Source organism: Cucurbita pepo, chromosome 18 (genome assembly GCF_057944985.1).
Source record: "Cucurbita pepo subsp. pepo isolate OVF chromosome 18, ASM5794498v1, whole genome shotgun sequence".
Lineage (NCBI taxonomy): Eukaryota > Viridiplantae > Streptophyta > Magnoliopsida > Cucurbitales > Cucurbitaceae > Cucurbita > Cucurbita pepo.
In genome coordinates, this window is record NC_141815.1 from 9,785,965 (window position 1) to 9,806,169 (window position 20,205).

Genomic DNA, 20,205 nt, shown 5'->3' on the forward strand with positions numbered 1-20,205 from the left:
ACTTTCTTCGTCGGGATAGACTTAGTAAGACACAATCAATTATAATTAAGCACTTGAAAAGTCATTTCAAATTGACATTTCTTTTATCGTTTTGTGCAGTGTTTCGATTGAAAGCCAACGAGATCATTGATGGATGCGTCAAGCGAGGAATGTTTTTCGAGAATGATGTTTTTATTACCTTCGACCGTCCTGGTCGTAAATACTTCATCTGTAATGTTGGCAACCACTGCAATTTGGGCATGAAATTTGCCGTCGACGTCTTGCCTAACCCTGGAATGCCGCCCAAAGCTGCTTTCAAAATTGGTGCAGTTCCTACCCTGTTCATGATCACCACCATACTGCCCAGTTTCTTGTTCTTCATTTGAGTTATACATCATAGTGATCAACCAGCAAATATTTCAATAATGAGTAATACATTTTCATTCCCATTGGCTTTCCTTCACAAATTGCTTACAAGTTACAAAGATCTATATTACTACTACCATCATTCAGCAACAAAAGGATGTTTGACTAACAGCCAAGTGGGTCTTCTTTTGTATGGACTTCTGATCAAACACCTTTTTACAAAATCTCTTCCAGCACTTGATATCTTACTTGGGATTTCTGGTATCTCCTGGTTGCAGTCCATTAGATAATTATAAGCACTTTCAAAGCTCCATGCTGGTTTTCCAGTCAACATCTCTAGCACCACGCATCCAAGTGCCCAAATGTCAGCAGGCCAGTCTAGATAGCCGTCTTTGGCCAACTCTGGCGCTATGTATGATCCTGAACCACTGATTTCCTCGTCGCATAACACTTCAGGAGTGAGCTTCCTAGCTAGCCCAAAACTAGCTAACTTAGCCACCAAACAACCACCTTGATGATCACTTGGTGATAGTAAGATGTTTCTTGGTTTTATGTCACCGTGAATGTAACCAGCATTGCAATGCATGTAACAGAGTCCATGAACAATGTCTCTTGTGTACTGACGAACTATGGGTTCTGGTAATCCATTACGTCCAAATTTGATAATGTGATCACGCAGGCTTGAGCCACGGCAATACTCGAACACGACATTGTAAATCTGTTCGCCTGATTTGTTCATTGTTATTTCATCTCCATAACAACGCACTAGATTAGAGCATGGCCCTAGATTGCGTAGCACTTCCTTCTCGTATTGGAGTGAAGAAGATGACTCCATTAAACAAGATTTGACAAGAAACTCTGGATTTGAGTTGGTGGATGATTTGTTTTTGGCCAAGAAAACAAGGCCAGATCCACTTTTGCGAATGAGGCGATCACCAATCCAGAATGAACCGTGATATTCTTCGATTGCGAAGTTACCAAATCTTCCGTAGTTGTGTTTCACGTTGTTGTTCCAATTGTTGCTCGATTGTGACTTCTTTGCGCACTTCACGATGCCTCTCTTCGTTTTCAAGAAATCGTGCAGGTTAACAATGTTGTGACATTGTTGGTTAACTTGCGAGACAACACAGGACTTCGTCATAGTTTAAATCAAGGATGAAATCTGTACAGATTTAGACGGATATTAGAGATTTGAACGAGTGCAGTCAACAATAAACTATGTAATCGATACGATTCTAGAGGAATTCATCAGAACTATTAACTTAATTATCATCAATTTTGAAATTAAGAACAGCTTTTGAACCAGATGAATACCGTTAATTCTAAGTCTGATTCTAACCGGAAAATTTCACATGCGGTTCAAATTACGAGAAAAAAGAAACACGTCCTAACTCGAATTATGAATGAACAATAGATGAACATGTAGAATTGAACTTCTAACCTGCAGAAAGGATCGACCTCGATTCCCTCCCCGGTGCGACAGAGAGGCGGCGGTGATCAGCGGAGATTCTAAGAACGCGTGAAATTCGGCGGTGAAACAGAGGAAACTAAAGCGGCTGCGGCTGCGGCAGAGAGAAAAACGGTCCAGCAGAGGTGAAGTTCTCCAGTACTGCAGATGAATTGATCAATGCGTCGGTGAATGAATATATATAGAAAGAATTGGATTCCTTTTCTGTGAAAATTTTCCATTCCTACTCGCTTTCCTTATTTGATCCCGTTTTTTTTTTCGAATTTGAATGCAATATTGTTTTGGAAATTAATATCGCTGTCAGAAACTTCTCTCCTTAAATATTTCCAAAGGATTCTTTTCCTTATTTGCGTAAATTTCTGTGCCTTCGATTAATAGATATTTCCCCGTATAAATGCTACTGATTAATCGACTTGAGGATTAAGTTTGGTATTAATTAAGCAGTTTGATAAAATTATTCAAGGGTTAATTTGTGTTTTTCAAATGAAAATCATATAATTTATGATTTTTTTTTTTTGTTACAAGAATTCGTACGCTCTTGTTCATTGAAGGCATTAAAGTTGAATTCGTAAGTTTATAATTTGGAATTTCCAAGAATCTTTAAGACAGACATTGCTGTAATTGTAACAGCAATCAGACACATCAACGGTGAGCGGGTTGTGTTGGCGCCGTTGTTTGAATCTGAGCGAGTTGAAGCTCAAAAGTCAGCTCCCGCGATCTGCAATATTTTCATTTTCTATTAATCGAAGACCCATTTCGAAGATTCGGCCGAATCCTCCGCCTTCCGGATCTTTCGCATCCGATGTCTCATGGTTGCTAGTTTATCGCCGCCCACAATCAACATTCGATTCTCTTCTCTGATCGTACTTTGACCGGAATGACAAGCCCCCGGTCGTTGGGGCCACCGTCTCTTCCGATTCACTCTCCAACACGGCACTATGACTCCTGGGACTGTATGCTTCCGGGACCTCCCAGTCGCAACAACTTCGGATCCGCCGACATCAGCCCTTCCGGTCTGCTCGCTTTCCCCTCCGGCAGCTCAGTCTCCATTGTCGATTCTCGTTCTATGCAACTCATCACATCAATTCCCATGCCTCCGCCGTCAACTACTACTTCTTCTCTCTCCCCTTTCGTGACCTCTGTACGGTGGACTCCTCTCCCCCTCCGCCGTGACCTCCTCACTACTGAGCCCTCCACTTCGCACCTTCATCTCGCCGCTGCTGATCGTCAAGGCCGCATTGCTCTCCTTGATTTCCGCTTGAAGTCCCCAACTATCTGGTTCGATACTAGCGACTACAAGTTTGGTGTTCAGGATCTGTGCTGGGTGCGGTCTGGACCCGACTCGTACTTTATCGCTGCAATTCACGGCGCCTCGGCTCTCTCCCTCTATAGTGTTACCACTGGTCGATGTGTCTGGAAATATGACGCCTCCCCTGAATATTTGTCTTGCATTCGCTTCGATCCTTTCGATTCGCGCCATTTTTGCGTAATTGGTCTCAAAGGGTTCCTTCTATCGGTTCAAGTTCTTGGCGAGAAAGAAAACGACGTTGTCATTAAGGAGCTACGGATTGGAACCGACTGCACCGAATTGCAGAAGCTAGAAAGGGATGCGGCTGCCGGATCGTCGTCGCCGGCCTCCGCCATATTTCCTCTTTATAATGCGAAATTTTCATTTTCGCCTCAGTGGAGGCACATTCTGTTTGTAACATTTCCAAGGGAGTTGGTGGTGTTTGACTTGCAGTATGAGGCGGCACTTTTTAGCACCTCATTGCCTCGTGGGTGTGGTAAATTCCTTGATGTGTTGCCGGATCCGAACAGTGAGTTGCTCTACTGTCCTCACCTTGATGGAAGGCTCAGTACCTGGCGGCGAAAAGGGTAAGTTCTCTTGGTCGATATCTGCAAGGTTCTATTATGAAGTGGTTGAATAACATTAATGGTTCCTGGGCTGTTCCATGTTTCGTGTAAATGTTATTATTATGTTCAGGTCCGGTTGCCTACCCCTTATCCTTCCTTGTGAATTTGCTAAGTGTATAAACGATTTTTGAAGAATCTTAGATTGCTGTCGAAGATACGTAAATCGTGAGCGTTTATAAGATTGGATGTATAGTTGCGATTGTAATGAGATTGTTTGTTATGTATGAAAAAGTGTACTTAAATGGGAGGTCGGATGAGTTTGGGGACGGGACTGTGGAACGTTGCACGAATGGACTTGTTAAGACTTGTATGTTCTTAAGGATTGAGAAAGCTTTAGGTAAATCCAGACCTGTGGATGTATTTATATCTATTTATCTTCATAAATTTATTGAGGTCTAGTTTGATTTCTGAGTAGCAGAGTACTGGAAAATTCACCCAGTTATACTAAAATTTAAGTGCCTATGCCTATTGTTCTTTCTATCATGAGTATTAATCGGATTTGTTGGTGTATATAACTCTTTTCCGCGAATATTTTGCTTAATTTTTGACTTCGAGGAGACGAACTTATATGTTTATACTTCCAGAGGTGAACAAGTCCACATAATGTCTGCAATGGAGGAGTTGCTGCCTTCAATTGGCACATCTGTTCCATCTCCTTCAGTTCTTGCTGTTGTCATCTGCCAGTCTGATTCCATCCTCCAAAATGTTGGCAAGCTTTGTTCTGATGTACCTCATTCTCCTGATGCACATTCCGAAGCAGCTATTGATACTCCATTTGATTTTTGTGATGAATCCCGTCATGTCTCTTCAACAAACTTGATATCCATCTCTGATGATGGAAAAGTATGGAACTGGCTTGTAACTTCCGAATGCGCTGAAGACACTCAGAAGGATGACGCAGGTGTGAGTACGAGCAAAGTGCCAGCCTCAGACAGCAACACTGACCACACGGGTTCTTCTACAAGTGGTGGTCGTCCACCCTCTGACCTCAGCAAACTGGATTTGTCATTTAAGGTTAGCTTCTGTTTGTTAACGCTCTTCTTAAGAACAACTCAGTTTCTTACCAAAATATTATTCTTTAGTTTTGTTCTTCCATTAGAACTACACGGATGCGTCAAATTTAAGTGTAAAATGTAGCATGTGTTGTTTTATTCCATGAAAGTTCGATTTCGCATAAAGAAAATGGTTTTGGCTGTTGCCTCTTTTTTAATTCAATCAGGAAATTTCTGCCTGCTAACTGTTAAAGCATTGATACAGATCAGTTTAGTTGGTCAGCTTCAGCTTCTTTCTTCTGCAGTAACGATGCTAGCAGTGCCATCTCCATCCTTGGTAGCTACAATAGCTCGTAAGTTTCATGACTAAGCTCTGTACATGCAAATATATATTACCCATGTGAGATTTGAGGTGGTTCAATTCGATTGAATGAGCTGGATGTTTTTAGTTTGAAAAACTTAATTAGCCTGGTTTCGTATTTGAGGTGGAGGAAACGATCCTGCTGTTGCCGTACCATTGGTTGCTTTAGGGACTCAAAGTGGAACCATTGATGTTATTGATGTTTCTGCCAATTCTGTTGCATCGTCCTTTTCCGTTCATAATAGTGTCGTTAGAGGCTTGCGGTGGCTAGGGAATTCCAGACTGGTGTCATTTTCTTACAGTCAGGTATATGCTTAAGTATTTTTGTCAATATTTTGAGTTTGAATATATTCATTTTACATTCAATGTGTTTCTGCTCGTATGTTCGAATTATATCACGTACAAATGTACTTAAGTATCGGATTCTCATAATAAAAAAGAGCACTGGATTGGTAGTAACCTTTTTATTATCGTATACCCGTTTGCATTTTTCATTTTATTATGCAATTCAAGACGTAACATGCACTACTCTTGTGGACTCAGGTGAATGAGAAGTTTGGAGGTTTCATTAATCGTCTCGTTGTGACCTGTCTTAGAAGTGGCTTTAATAGAACCTTCCGTGTTTTGCAAAAGCCAGAACGTGCGCCCATCAGAGCTTTAAGGGCTTCTTCATCTGGAAGGTTGACCTTTGTCTCTGATTTTTTCTGTTATTTGTAATATAATGTTTTCTCTTCTACTACTATTTTTTCTTGAATTTTGGGGCAATATACGTTTGCTTCTGTCTGTCGTAGACTTTTCAATGAATATTTTAGATAAGAGTTATGTGGGAGTAGGGATATATTAGAATTAAACTCCTCACATACTGTGATGTCCCACGTTAGTTGGAGAGGAGAACAAACCATTATTTATAAGGGTGGGAAAACCTTCCCCTAGCAGACGCGTTTTAAAGCCTTGAGGGGAAGCCTGAAAGGGTAAGCCCAAAGGACAATATCTACTAGCGGTGGGCCTGGGTTGTTACAAATAGTATCAAAGCCAGACACCGGACGATGTGCTAGCCTTCTTGCTGTTCCCCAAAGGGGGGTAGACGCCAGTAAGAACGCTAGGCCCCAAAGGGGGGTGGATTTGGTGGGGGTCCCACATCGAATTGGAGAAAAGAACGAGTGTCAGTGAGGACGCTGGGCCCCGAAGGGGGTGGATTGTGATGTCCCACATTGGTTGGGGAGGAGAACAAAACACCCTTTACAAGGGAGTGGAAACCTTCCCCTAGCAGACGCATTTTAAAGCCTTGAGGGGAAGCCAAAAGAGGACAATATCTGCTAGCGATGGATCTGGGTCGTTACAAATACCCTGATGTTGTTGCATAAAATTTATGCAACGTTACTTGCAGCTTTATTCTAGTACTAATCTTCTTTCCTTTGTTCTTGGTTAATTCTAGGTATCTTCTTATCCTGTTTCGAGACGCTCCGGTTGAAGTTTGGGCAATGACAAAGACTCCTATCATGGTAAATTAAATTCACAAACACCATCCATTTTCATTTATGCTTCATAATTTTTACTAATTATAACGATCTCGCATTTTGATGTTGAGGGAAGAATATACTTTTCTTTTCAGTTGCTTAGCTTTCTAATTATCCTTAACTTTTTATTCAAGCAATTGGATAGTTTTCTATAATCTTATTTGCCATTAGTGTGGAGAGATGACTTATCTTCCCTGATTTGTGGATTCTTTTTTTAGAAAAAACAAATATTCAGCAATATCAAAGCCTTCATTTCTTATACCAGAAGTTTAGTGTTTCTTAATGACCTGGAAACATGACCCGCGTCATCTTCAGTCTCGAAACTTTTTGTCGCGCTTGCTGTTGATTTTGCATGGATTATCTAGATTACATTTTGCAACTTATCACTGCTTCCATTTTCAAAAGAATTAATTGCAATAGCCAATAGGATTATTCTGGTTACTTTGTGTAAAAGGAATGTTCTGGTTAACAGAAATTTTTATTATCTCCATGTAGCTTAGATCGTTAGCTCTTCCATTTACAGTTTTGGAATGGACACTTCCAACAGTTCCGCGGCCTGTTAAAGAGCGTACTACCATGACACCGGATACTGTATCTTCATCAACGAAGGCATCATTATCTGATTCTAGTAAGCTTGTTATCTACATTATAATTTGCAACTTTTCATTGCTTCATCATCAAAAGAATGATTACTTTGCTTCGTCACCAACTATTACACATATTCAGGCTTTTGGTTGGCTTAACTTACGTTAGTTATGTTATAGTTCGCCTTATGCTTGCTCTAAGTGAAACTCTTTTCCATATCAGAGGCACCAGAAGGCAATCAGGATGAAACTTCTGAAAGCTTTGCGTTTGCACTGGTAAATGGTGCACTTGGAGTGTTTGAGGTTAATGGGCGAAGAATTCGGGACTTCAGGTACAGTTCCTTCTCAATACCATCGAGTATGTTAGATTGAATGGCACGATGACCTATATGGGTCACGACCTCATGTATTTATAGATGCGTATAATGAAGATTACATTCCAAATCTATGATTTGGTAACAAACCATAAAATCATAGATTTGGTAACAAACCCTTCAAATCATAAACTAGTAAATCTTAGACTATTTTAGTATATACAGTTATGATCTATTTTAGGTTTAACACCCCCCCTCAATCTGGACGATGTACTACTAAGTTCAGATTGCGCCTAAAATAGCTAAAAGAAGGAGCTGGCAGTGGCTTTGTCATGATATCGGCGAGCTGATCCTTGGAAGATATGAGTCGAACATCAAGCTGACGAGTCGATACTCGTTCACGAACGAAGTGATAATCAACCTCAACATGCTTCGTCCGTCGATGAAAGATTGGATTGGCGGATAGGTAGGTGGCACCAATGTTGTCACACCATAGGCTAGGCGCTCGCGCTTGCGAGATCCCGAGCTCACGCAAGAGAACTTGGATCCAAATTAATTCGGCAGTGGCATCAGCAACCGCCTTATATTCGGCTTCCGTACTAGAACGAGAAACTGTCGATTGTTTCCTCGAACTCCAAGAGATAAGATTGCCACCAAAGAAGATCACATAGCCTCCAGTGCTTCGACGATCATCAGGATTCCCAGCCCAATCAGCATCTGAAAAGGCACTCAACAAATCAGTGCTGGACTTTGTAAGACACAAACCCATATCAATAGTGTCATGTAGATAACGGAGAATTCGTTTGACTGCCGCCCAATGTATAGAAGTCGGAGAGGACATGAACTGACACACTCTGTTGACACAGAAGGATATATCAGGACGTGTCAGAGACAAATATTGGAGAGCACCAACGACACTTCGATAGCGAGTAGTATCCTCAGGTGAGAGCTTTTCACCACCATTCAATAACAACTTCTCACTGGGAAGCATAGGTGTGGGCACACCTTTGGAGGTGAGCATATTGGTTCTGGCTAATAAATCTCGAATGTATTTATGTTGTGTCAGAATAAGTCCACTAGAAGTATGGCGGACCTCAATCCCAAGAAAATAACTCAAAATACCAAGATCCTTGACGGCAAAATCATCCTGAAGCTGTGTAAGAAGTTTCTCAGTAGCCGTAGAAGATGAGCTGATGATAATAATATCATCAACGTAGATGAGAATATACATCTGAATGCCCGTTTTGTTAAAAATAAAAAGAGAGACATCAGCCTTTGAAGGTGTAAAATCCAGCTGTAATAGTTTGGAGCTAAGGCGAGAAAACCAGGCACGCGGAGCTTGTTTAAGGCCATAAAGCGACTTATCCAGCTTGCAGAGATAACCAGGGTGTTGAGAATCCACAAATCCAGGGGGCTGCTTCATATAAACATCTTCATTAAGAAGGCCATGAAGAAAAGCATTTTGAATATCAATCTGCCGAATAGCCCAACCACGAGAAATAGCAAGAGATAATAAGAGCCGAATGGTAGTGGGCTTAACAACTGGACTAAAGGTATCATCATAATCGACGCCATACTGCTGTTTAAAACCTTTAGCAACCAGGCGTGCTTTGTAGCGATCAATAGAGCCATCTGGCTTTTGTTTGAGTTTGAAAACCCATTTGCAATCAATAACGTTAAGACCAGCACGAGGAGGAACTAAGTGCCATGTCTTATTTTTTTGAAGTGCCTGAAATTCATCATTCATTGCCTGACGCCAGAGGGGATGCTCCATAGCAGTAATATGTGAAGTAGGTTCAGAGGCAGAAGACCGAGCTACAAGATATGTTACTGTTCCATCTGTACGCACCTTGGGTTTCTTGATATTGTGCTTCAATCGAGTACCATATGGATGAGTAGTAGGTGCAGGATCCACATTTGAGGGGACGGCCGTATCAGCCGTTGCGAGGGGAGCAACCGATGCTACAGCAGTTGGTTGACCAACGGCCGAGGATTCGACCGGGCATTGCGCAATATCATCTGCTGGCGGAGAAGCCGATGCCTCAATCATTGGCGGAACAACCAACGCCGATTCGAATGGCAGCGACGCGGAGGATTGTTGCGGCAATTCCGAAGCTGATGTAGACACCAAATTTTCTGCATCCAAAGAGTTAGTAGGCCCAGACATATGCATGTGATCATTCTCCAAATTAGTACTGCTATTACCCAAATGCAAGGTGCACAAATCAGGGGCATTATGCGTCGACTGCATGATTGGGGAAGAATTAGGTGAGGCTCTCTTGAATGGAAAAACATTTTCATCAAATATGACATCTCTAGACATATAGACACGACCAGAATCGGTGTCAAGACACTTATACCCTTTATGTGAAGAACTGTAGCCTAGAAAGACACATTCCTTTGATCGAAAAGAGAGCTTTTGTTTGTTATAAGGACGAAGATGAGGCCAACAAGCACACCCAAAAATTTTTAATAAGGAGTAATTTGGTGGGGTATGAAAAAGAAGCTCTAAGGGGCATTTTTTATCGATGACACGAGTAGGAAGACGATTGATGAGATATGTGGCTGTAAGAAACGCGTCGTCCCAAAATTTAATAGGTACATGAGCATGAGCTAGAAGGGCTAGGCCAGTTTCAACAATATGACGATGCTTGCGTTCAGCAGACCCATTTTGTTGATGTGTGTGAGGGCACGAAACACGATGACCAATTCCAAGGGAACGAAAAAATGTGTTATGAATTTTCTGATATTCCCCACCCCAATCAGATTGAACCCACTTGATTTTAGTATCTAGGAGGCGCTCAACATGAGCTTGGAATTGCAAAAATATACGAGGAGCTTCTGTACGATCATGCATCAAATAGATCCACGAAAATTTACTGAAATCATCAATGAAACTAATATAATATTTAAAACCCCCAACAGATGGAGGTGCAGGGCCCCAAACATCCGAAAAAATAAGTTCCAAAGGTGACGAAGACCTATGGGAAAAACTAGTATATGGTAATCGATGACTCTTTGCTAACTGACACGCATTACAAACTGACAAAGATGACTCACTAGCACACGAAATATTATTTAGACGCAAAATGGATTTTATTACTTGAGATGAAGGATGTCCAAGACGAGCATGCCATTGGGCGTGAGTAGTAGATCTGCTCACCAAGGCGTGCTTGAGATTATCGACATCGGATGGCTTAATAGGATAAAGACCAGATTCACACCTCCCATTTAGGAGACTTTTCCTCGACTGTCGATCCTTTATAGAAAAATGCCAAGGATGGAATTCAAAAAATACGTCATTATCACGAGAAAATTTATGAACAGAAAGAAGATGTTTGGAAATTTCAGGCACATGCAAAATATTACGCAACGCAAGAGGACGAGTAGCAGTATTAATTAGAGAATGACCAGTATGCAAAACACGCAAACCTGCTCCATTGCCGACTTGAACTTGTTCACCTCCATGATAACGTTCACGCACAGCGAGACGATCCAGGTCACTGGTGATATGGTCCGTAGCGCCTGTGTCGCTGTACCAATTTGGGTCAATCTTGTAAGAGGAAGTAGCCGCCAGTGCCGTAGGAGGAGCAGAAGAAGGTTCATCTTGATAGGACTCATCCATCCTATGCCAGCAGCGGATAGCAGTATGCCCCACTTTGCCGCAGATCTGGCAGGAAGGACGAGCAGAAGGGCCACGACGATCACCAGCAGGACGAGAGGGTGCATAACCTTGAGAACGACCACGACCGCGATCCCTACGCCCACGATTCTTCTGCTGACCACCACGACTAGCATAATTGGCAGAAGATCCAAGATTTAACTGAAGTTCAGCCTGGTGTTGTAGTTGGCGAGCTTCATACGTCATTAGATGTGCAAACACATCATCAAGGGTGAGGGCTTCACTCTTGGTAGTCATTGAGGTGACGAAGGGATCATAGTCAGGGCCAAGACCAGCGAGAAGATACGCGATCACATCATCATCCTGCAAGGCAGAGCCGGCGGCGGCCAGCTCGGTGGCTAGCCCTTTGATCTTGCAAAAATAATTTGCAGCAGATTGATCTCGTTTCTTGGACGTGGCAAGCTCAACACGAATCTGAGTAGTGCGAGCACGAGTTGACGATGAAAACATCCGCTGCAGGGTATCCCACGCCTCCTTGGACGTAGTAGCGGCAACCACATCATGAAGAATCTCCTCAGACATGGAGGAGAGAAGGCCGCTAAGGACTTGTTGATCCTGATCATACCACTGATTATAGGCCGGATTAGAGACCAGCTCAGCACCAGCAGCAGTTGAGGAAGGGATCAGCTTGGCAGGTGCAACATTGGTGCCATCGAGGTAGCCCATAAGCTTCGTACTCCGTAGGTAGGGGAGGAGCTGGGCACGCCATATGATGAAGTTGTTTTTGGTTAGACGAATTGTGACAACATGGTGTAGAGGGATTGGATATTGTTTAAGGCCAAAAGTCGCCATGGTAGTTGAGACGGTGTTGGAGATGGTGGATGGAGAGGAGGAAGAAGACATGGCGAGGAGTTTAAAAAATAAACCTTGGCTCTGATACCATGTTAGATTGAATGGCACGATGACCTATATGGGTCACGACCTCATGTATTTATAGATGCGTATAATGAAGATTACATTCCAAATCTATGATTTGGTAACAAACCATAAAATCATAGATTTGGTAACAAACCCTTCAAATCATAAACTAGTAAATCTTAGACTATTTTAGTATATACAGTTATGATCTATTTTAGGTTTAACAGAGTACACTATAAATCTTGGTCGACAAAAGTACTTGGACTTCATATATTTCACCACGTATATAATACTGGGCAAATTTCTAATCCGAACACTAAAATTGTGTTGTGCGAGAATTATAAGAAACAATTTTATTGATGTATGAAATTTACAAAAGGGATGGATAGACGGTGGTTACTAAAGCCTTTTCCAATTAGAATAAAGGGAAGTGTAACTATATGAAACAAAGAGACTAGACAAAGCAATGTTAAAGTCCAATGATTCAAGGTAAGTGATATGGTAATCCTAGCCAATTGGATCTACAAACCCTCTCAATATGATTTCATCCCAAACGATTGTAACCCTTGGGAATTCGATCCAACAACCTTGTTGAAGAATAAAACGTCTAAATATCCAAGAACTCCAAAACAATAAGGAATCACCTCAAGGGAAAGTAAGATTCGGATTACTTTGTTGATCGAATGTCTCAAAGTAAGAACACTTGTTTAACATTTGAATCAATCCACAAGCAAGATTGATCAAATCAAGCTTGAATGATGATTATAAGCATGCAACCTAAACTATATAAAATTGTAAAGAAACTTAGTCCTTGGCTAAAAGAAAGCATAAATGTTCTTTTTTCTACCTTTTCCAAGTCTACTTTACAAAGACAACACATGACTTTATATAGCCTCAAAATGGAATTCTTGACCTCCACGTGGCATTTCAAGGGTTATGACCATAATTATCCAGTATGTAAATGTGAGCTTAAAGAAAATAAAAAGTCTTAAAATACATAAATGAATACCATAACTCTAGATCTTCGTCCACCCAAAATTTGTAACATTCAAGAATAATTGAAACTTGATTCTTCTTTAATGTGGCATTCATTCCAACTTGAGTTTATTTTGTGGTGATTTGAACAACATTTTTTCACCTCTTTCTTGAAGTTCATATTGCATGATTGAGATGTCTTGGTTCATATCATCAATAAAGGATCTCAAAACAAAGAAAAACATTTTTCATTTGTCTGAATAACTAAACTTGATCAAAGTGAAGAATTGAAATAAATTTTGTTGGAGGTGGGTAAAAATTAGAGGTAGTTATCCAACTTGAGTTATAGGAATAAGAACTATTTTTCTTTTTTCCAAAATGAACAAGAAAGCATAAGTTAATCCGTAGACTAAAAGAAATTATAAGAAAATGACCATACTCTAATTAATTTACTAATCTATGCGTCTATTGGACATTCATTTGGATTGGATTCAAATAAAAATATGAGCTGTTGTGGTAAAATGATGATTTGAATGGACACAAGGTGCCATACTAGGATTTCATTTCCTAATAGCATGACCATAGACCAAAATTAACTAACACGCAATGTTGCTATTGGTCCTCTCATACATTTTCATACGAATTGAGCTTATGCTAATTAAATTAAAGTATCCTGCTCTTTTGGTACAATAACATAGAGATTAACATACACTGTTACGCCCCCTAAATTTCAAATCTGCAGATTGATTAGAAATGAGTGTTTTTGTCTTTTTGTTTTTTTTCTTTCTAAAAATCAAGGGTTTGGATGAGAATTAAGATTGTTTATTCAATTTTACCTATAGTCAAATATTAATAACTGATATGGAGTTTTCTGATAAAATTCCTTGCCGTTTGTAGAATGTTTATCATGAACTGTGAGGTCTGAATCATAAAAGTTATGTTCTTAATTCTTATTGAATGAAATTCTTTGCCATCCAAATGAGAAAAATCTCATGAAGATTTTTCCTTACATGTCTGTAGACCCAAATGGCCTTCATCTTCCTTTGTTTCATCTGATGGATTAATTACAGCCATGGCCTACCGCTTGCCACATGTGGTACGTGTCACTCCGAATTTAATAAAATAAAATTATGATTTTTGGTCGCCTCAGCTGGATGGCTTGATCACTCTGATTTGGACATTTTTCAGGTCATGGGTGATAGATCAGGTAACATTCGCTGGTGGGATGTAACAACCGGGCATTCTTCTTCTTTTAACACCCACAGAGAAGGAATCAGGCGAATCAAATTTTCCCCTGTAGTTCCTGGAGACCACAGCAGAGGACGTATAGCTGTTCTATTTTATGATAATACATTTTCCGTATTTGATCTTGTAAGTTTTTTTTATTTATTTTTAAATTTCTATTTGATTTTGTAAATATAAATCTAAACAATTTACATTTTCCGTATATTTCTGGTTCTATTGCACTTCATGTTTTCTTATATTATTTATGAGCTTTTTAATATTGGGCCTTGAACATATAGTTTGTTACCTTTGCTGCGTTTGTCAATCTGTAGATTAATATTAGGCCCTTTAACATTCAAAGAGTGCTGATTCTTTTGAGTATTAGGGGCGTGTGATTGCATGCATGTTTTCTCCCAGAGCATGTTATACCATGGATAATTTGAAGGGATTTTCTGTTATTGATTATAAATCCATGTATACGTTTCGGTGGCAGGATTCACAGGATCCCTTGGCTAATTCCATTTTACAACATCAATCTCAAGGGACCCTTGTCTCGGAACTTGATTGGTTGCCTCTACGAACGGATAGAAAAGATCCTCTAGTTTTGTGTATTGCTGGAGCTGATAGTAGCTTTCGTCTTGTTGAGATCATAGTGTAAGTACTGGAGTTCCTTTTGAATCTTAGGGATTTAGTTTTTTAAATTATTTAATTTATTGTTGTTGGTATTTTCCGTACAGGATTTAATTTTAAAATATTGTTGCTACTTGCATCAATGCCTTGTGAATATTGAGATTAAAAGTTACAAGAACATATATATTTGAATTGGTATGCATTTGTAATGGTTTTTTTTTTTTTTTTTCCTTCTCCCTTCCAACTTATTGAAAATTCATGTGCTTGATCAGAACGTCATGGTTTATAATTAACAAGGAAACAATATGAGCACGAGTAATCAACTACTCGAGTGTGTTGGAGGTTGACTGTAAACTGAAAAGAAGTGTACTAGTCCTAAATCACGTTGTTATTGTACCGTCATGCTACTTGGGTTCTTATTCCATATGCACTCTGTGGGCTTCTTTTTTAGACAATAGTCACTGTATTCTTCTGATGCACAGTATATAGAACAGTGCAAATAGAAAAGCTCAATCAATCTACAAGGAACAAAACATCGACTTAAGTAAAGGACACAATAGGTGTCTGGTATATGAAACTCGATCTGTCCTGTTTTCTTTTTTTTAATAATCTTTTAAAGGTGTGTGGTTTAAATGCTATCTACGATTGCGCTTATGTAACCCTTATTTTATGCAGTAATGGGAAAAAGCATGGCTATGGACCCAAGACGGTCAAGGAAAGATTTCGGCCAGTGCCTATATGTTCGCCAATGTTACTTCCTACTCCACATGCATTGGTAAATATTTTTCATCTGTTCTCCTCATCACATGCATCTTATTCCTATTCCTAATATCTTGTTATAGGAAAATTGAAACTTATTTCCATTTTTTGTTCAGTCAATTATTTTTCGTTGCATTTTAAGCAGGCTCCAGTTTTTGCAATATGTGAAGCATTTGTAGGGAATAGAGATGTAGATGGAAATGTACATTTGAAGCGTTTATAGAGAATAGAGATGCAGATTAAAGTGTACAAATCAAAGAGCCAACATTAAATACAGATTTTGGAGTATGGGATCAGACATATATTTTTTGAATGAAACTCATGTTAATTTTATTCTCGACAGGCATTGCGGATGATCTTGCAGTTAGGTGTAAAGCCCTCCTGGTTAAATACGAGACCTCAACTCGTGTCTGGAGTTTCAGCAGCTGGTGGTGACCTTCGGAGTCACATGATGGACCTACCCCCTGTTGGTGATTCTGTGGTGCCAGAAATGCTTCTTAAGGTGCTTGAACCTTACCGTGTAGAAGGTTATATTCTGTCCCATATGCTGTTCTCATGACCAATGGCTATGAAAACTCTCTAGTCTCTTCTTTCTACACAGATGATGATCTTCATTATTCTAACCTATTCTCAATGTTTCACGGCTGAAGGTTGCATACTTGATGATGCGAGGGCAAAATTATATTCGAAGTTAGTACAAAAAGGCTCTGCTTTGAGGTTTGCCTTTGCTGCTGCAATTTTTGGTGAATGGTCTGAAGCCCTCTTTTGGCTACAGTTGCCCAATGCTCTAAGTCATCTGATGAATATGTTAGCCAATAAGTCTCCCCAGAGAGGCCGATCCTCTGCTTCTAATGTGGATCTTGATGAAGTTTCAATGCTGAATAGGATAAGCTCAAAGGGAAAATCAATGCCAAGAACTGGAAAGAAAGAATCATTTGTAAATCTCTTGCTCGTTTGCTAGACTTCTTAATTAGCAAATTAAAAACCATCTATGTGATGTCCCACATTTGTTGGGGGGAGAACAAAACACCATTTATAAGGGTGTGGAAACCTTCTCCTAGCAGACGCGTTTTAAAGCTTTGATGGGAAGCCTGTAAGGGAAAGCCCAAAGAGGACAATATCTGCTAGCGGTGGGCCTGGGTCGTTACAAATGGTATCAGAGCCAGACACCGGACAATGTGTCAGCCTTCTCGTTGTTCTCCAAAGGGGGTAGACACGAGGCGGTGTGCCAGTAAGGACGCTGGGCCCCGAAGGGGGGTGGATTTGGTGGCAGTCCCACATCCATTGGAGAAAGGAACGAGTGCCAGCGAGGACGCTGGCCCCGAAGGGGTGTGGATTGTGATGTCCCACATTTGTTGGGGGAGGAAAACAAAACACCATTTATAAGGGTGTGGAAACCTTCTCCTAGCAGACGCGTTTTAAATCCTTAAGGGGAAGCCTATAAGGGAAAGCCCAAAGAAGACAATATCTGCTAGCGGTGGGCCTGGGTCGTTACAATCTATCACTCCTACTCATTTATTTTGATGCTTATTGGAGTTTTTATGTAATCTTTCACAAGATTTTCACTTATTTCATTATGGCTAACGATGTGGTTTTTGTTATTGCAGGGTCAAGGTCATCTTATGGCAATGGCTTTCAAAGAAGAAGATTTGTGGGAAAGTGCAAGTGAACGCATAACTTGGCATGAAAAATTGGATGGGGAAGAGGATATTCAAAACCGTGTACATGAGTAAGTTTAGCTTAACTCCGTCCTGTTCATCTGCACTTTATAGTGTTTTGTATTTTCGTGGGCGTAAAAACTTACATGACTGCAAAAATGGCTTCTGCTGATCCTATGTTTATTACGTGAATGCATGTGTTGCTATTAGGCAACAGCTTGGTTGTAAAGGAAAATGCTATTCTCTTAAAGGAGCATATTTGAAAATTCAAATTACCACTCATTTTGGTTTCAGCCTCTGGAGCTCTTTCATTGCAATTGAGTTGTCCTGTTCAATGTTCTCACGCTTTTGTTCCTTCTAAAGAATTCAGTCTGCATTACCTTTGTCTATCTAACTGGTTTTATCATTAGGCTTGTGTCTGTTGGAAACTTAGAAGCTGCTGTTAGTATACTGCTTTCAACCTCTCCAGAGAGCTCTTACTTCTATGCAAATGCTTTACGTGCCGTTGCACTTTCTTCAGCAGTGTCAAGATCGCTTCTAGAACTAGCTGTCAAGGTATGTTTGGTTGAATAGATTCAATTTGGATGTTGAAGAACTTGTCATGATCAGATGCACCCTTCTGCTGTCAGGTTGTTGCAGCCAACATGGTGAGAAGTGACCGGTCATTGTCTGGAACTCATCTTCTCTGCGCTGTTGGAAGATATCAAGAAGCTTGTTCTCAGGTGTCCAAATATCAAGATGTCTTCTCTTTTCATTTATTTTTAGGTTTTATTGAATTTATACTTTCTAAGGCATAGGATCAATTGATTCACGTTCATATCGGTTCAACCTATAGTCGAGCTTAATCACATATAGTTACTTTACACTTAACAGGTTGTTCTTTTCTGGTGCTGTGATATCAAGAAGATCTTTCATCTTCCCCCATATAATACCTCCCATATTTTCCAGTTAGAAAAGTAACATTAAGAAGTTTCATCTATGAAAGACCGAGTGCGAGAATTGAGGATGATGAGCAGTCAAACCCAAGAGCTAAGGGATTTTAGGTGTCACAGCTCAAGCCCACCGCAAGCAGATATTGTCCTCTTTGAGCTTTTCTCTCAAAAAGTTTAAAACGCGTATGCTAGGGAGAGGTTTCCACACCCCTATAAAGATTGTTTCGTTCTCCTCCCCAACCGATGTGGGATCTCACAATCCATCTCCTTTCGGGGCCCAGCGTCCTTGTTTGCACTCATTCCTCTTTCCAATCGATGTGGGATCTCACTACTATTCATCCCCATTCGGGGCCTAGCATCTTTGTTGACACACCGCCCGGTGTCCACCCCCCTTCGAGGCTCCGATGTGGGATCTCACAATCCACCCCTCTTTCGGGTCCCAGCTACCCGACACTCGTTCCCTTCTCCAATTGATGTGGGACCTCCCAATACACCCCCTTCAGGGCCGAGCGTCCTTGCTGACACACTGTCCGGTGTCTGGCTCTGATACCATTTGTAACGCCCCAAGCACACTGCTAGCAGATATTGTCCCCTTTAGACTTTCCCTTTTGAGCTTCCCTTCAAGATTTTTAAAACGCATCAGCTAGAGAGAGGTTTTCACACTCTTGTAATATTCTTCATCATACAGAATAGAAGAATGTCATTTTTTTTTAGTGAACATAATAGATGCCAGGACATAATTTCTTCACAAATATATTTTCTATCATGGTGATTCTGTTAATTTTTTGTTTTCTTTTGGGCTGGATTGTTCTAATGCCATTCTCACACAGCTTCAAGATGCTGGATGCTGGACGGATGCTGCGACTTTAGCTGCCACACATTTGAAAGGATCTGACTATTCGAGGTACTTAGTGTTAAAAGATTTTCGTATTATTTTCCGTTGTTTTTATTAGATGTCCTAAATGATAAATGAACACAATTTTACACAAACATTGTTGCTTTTTATGGAACATTTCAAAATTATCGTACCATTATTCATGTGGATTTCTCGGATTGGCTATTTTTTTATGTTCTTCAGGGTGCTACTAAGGTGGGCCAATCACGTCTTCCATAGCGAACATAACATCTGGAGGTATCACCATTTTCTTCTCTGTTTACTTGTATACAAGTTTTCCTGCAACATGGTATGCTGAAATCGTCCCTTTACAGGGCACTGATATTGTATGTCACAGCTGGTGCACTACAAGAGGCACTAGCAGCACTTCGCGACTCGCAACAACCCGATACTGCAGCCATGTTCATAGTGGCTTGTCGAGAAATACATACAGAATTTATCTCAAATTTCGAAAACTCAGATGATGAGTCGGATTCTCATGGTTTGAAGAAAGAACTGGTTAAGTTGCCCGGGTTGGACCCTGCAAATGATGATGTTATTGCAGTTGGTGAATACTATGGACAATACCAGAGAAAACTTGTGCACCTCTGCATGGATTCCCTGCCTTATTCTGATTGAAGAGCGTGAGATTTACTTCTCTCCGTGTCTGATTTGATTGATTATTTAACTCTCCAGGGATTTTGCATTTTAATGAGTATACATCCCTGAACTGAAACCACATGGATTCATACGCTGAAATAACTGAGAATAGAAACGGCTTCCTTGGATCAGAGGTTAGCTGCAGAAAGCAAATCTTGTTAAAGCTTAGATCTCTCCAGAGAAAAAGGATTTGATTGTGGCTGTATGATCTAGAAATCTTTATAGAGTTTATTCACATTTTTCCTTACTTGTATATAGCAGCTTTTGGATAAAATGAACGATTCATGGGATTGAATGGGCATGAATTGGACAATACCGGACAGGTTTTTGTATTTGTTTTGCAGAAATGTAGGACTCTGTATAAGATGGTATCTTATCTTTTGATGCTTGGAAATTATAGAATAATGATTTCAATTAATTGTTTTTATAATATGCATGTGTGGTATGTATTTTTTTTT

The 20,205-nt window shown here is 40.3% G+C and overlaps 2 protein-coding genes and 1 non-coding gene across 3 annotated transcripts; 1 reads left to right on the forward strand and 2 right to left on the reverse strand.

Moving 5' to 3' along the window:
- Positions 1-396: 396 nt before the first annotated feature.
- LOC111780403 (mitogen-activated protein kinase kinase kinase 20) lies at positions 397-2,197 on the reverse strand. Its single transcript, XM_023660786.2, has 2 exons — positions 1,787-2,197; positions 397-1,507 (listed from the first exon to the last, which is right to left on the reverse strand). Exon 2 carries the CDS (start codon positions 1,484-1,486, stop codon positions 485-487), a length of 1,002 nt encoding a protein of 333 aa, XP_023516554.2. The 5' UTR covers positions 1,487-1,507; positions 1,787-2,197; the 3' UTR covers positions 397-484.
- A 243-nt stretch (positions 2,198-2,440) lies between these two features.
- On the forward strand, positions 2,441-20,165 carry LOC111780089 (uncharacterized). Its single transcript, XM_023660366.2, has 20 exons — positions 2,441-3,688; positions 4,312-4,741; positions 4,985-5,072; positions 5,205-5,386; positions 5,624-5,760; positions 6,516-6,582; positions 7,093-7,225; positions 7,405-7,513; positions 14,031-14,106; positions 14,199-14,381; positions 14,728-14,888; positions 15,540-15,639; positions 15,967-16,150; positions 16,274-16,560; positions 17,231-17,352; positions 17,692-17,836; positions 17,911-18,003; positions 19,044-19,117; positions 19,292-19,345; positions 19,423-20,165. The coding sequence occupies exons 1-20, from the start codon at positions 2,691-2,693 to the stop codon at positions 19,724-19,726; spliced, it is 3,927 nt and encodes a 1,308-aa protein (XP_023516134.2). The 5' UTR covers positions 2,441-2,690; the 3' UTR covers positions 19,727-20,165.
- LOC147787345 (small nucleolar RNA Z247) lies at positions 11,350-11,489 on the reverse strand. The gene has a single exon (XR_015414187.1). It is a non-coding gene; the product is annotated as a small nucleolar RNA Z247 (small nucleolar RNA).
- Positions 20,166-20,205: the final 40 nt, after the last annotated feature.

What these genes read in the sequence shown, in the direction of transcription:
- LOC111780403 (XM_023660786.2), bottom strand. Translation starts at nt 1,486, where the DNA reads ATGACGAAGTCCTGTGTTGTCTCGCAAGTTAACCAACAATGTCACAAC.
- LOC111780089 (XM_023660366.2), top strand. Translation starts at nt 2,691, where the DNA reads ATGACAAGCCCCCGGTCGTTGGGGCCACCGTCTCTTCCGATTCACTCT. An exon ending in TGACAAAGACTCCTATCATG is followed by an intron (nt 6,583 to 7,092) that starts GTAAATTAAATT and finishes ATCTCCATGTAG; the next exon opens with CTTAGATCGTTAGCTCTTCC. An exon ending in ATTCAAAACCGTGTACATGA is followed by an intron (nt 17,353 to 17,691) that starts GTAAGTTTAGCT and finishes TTTTATCATTAG; the next exon opens with GCTTGTGTCTGTTGGAAACT.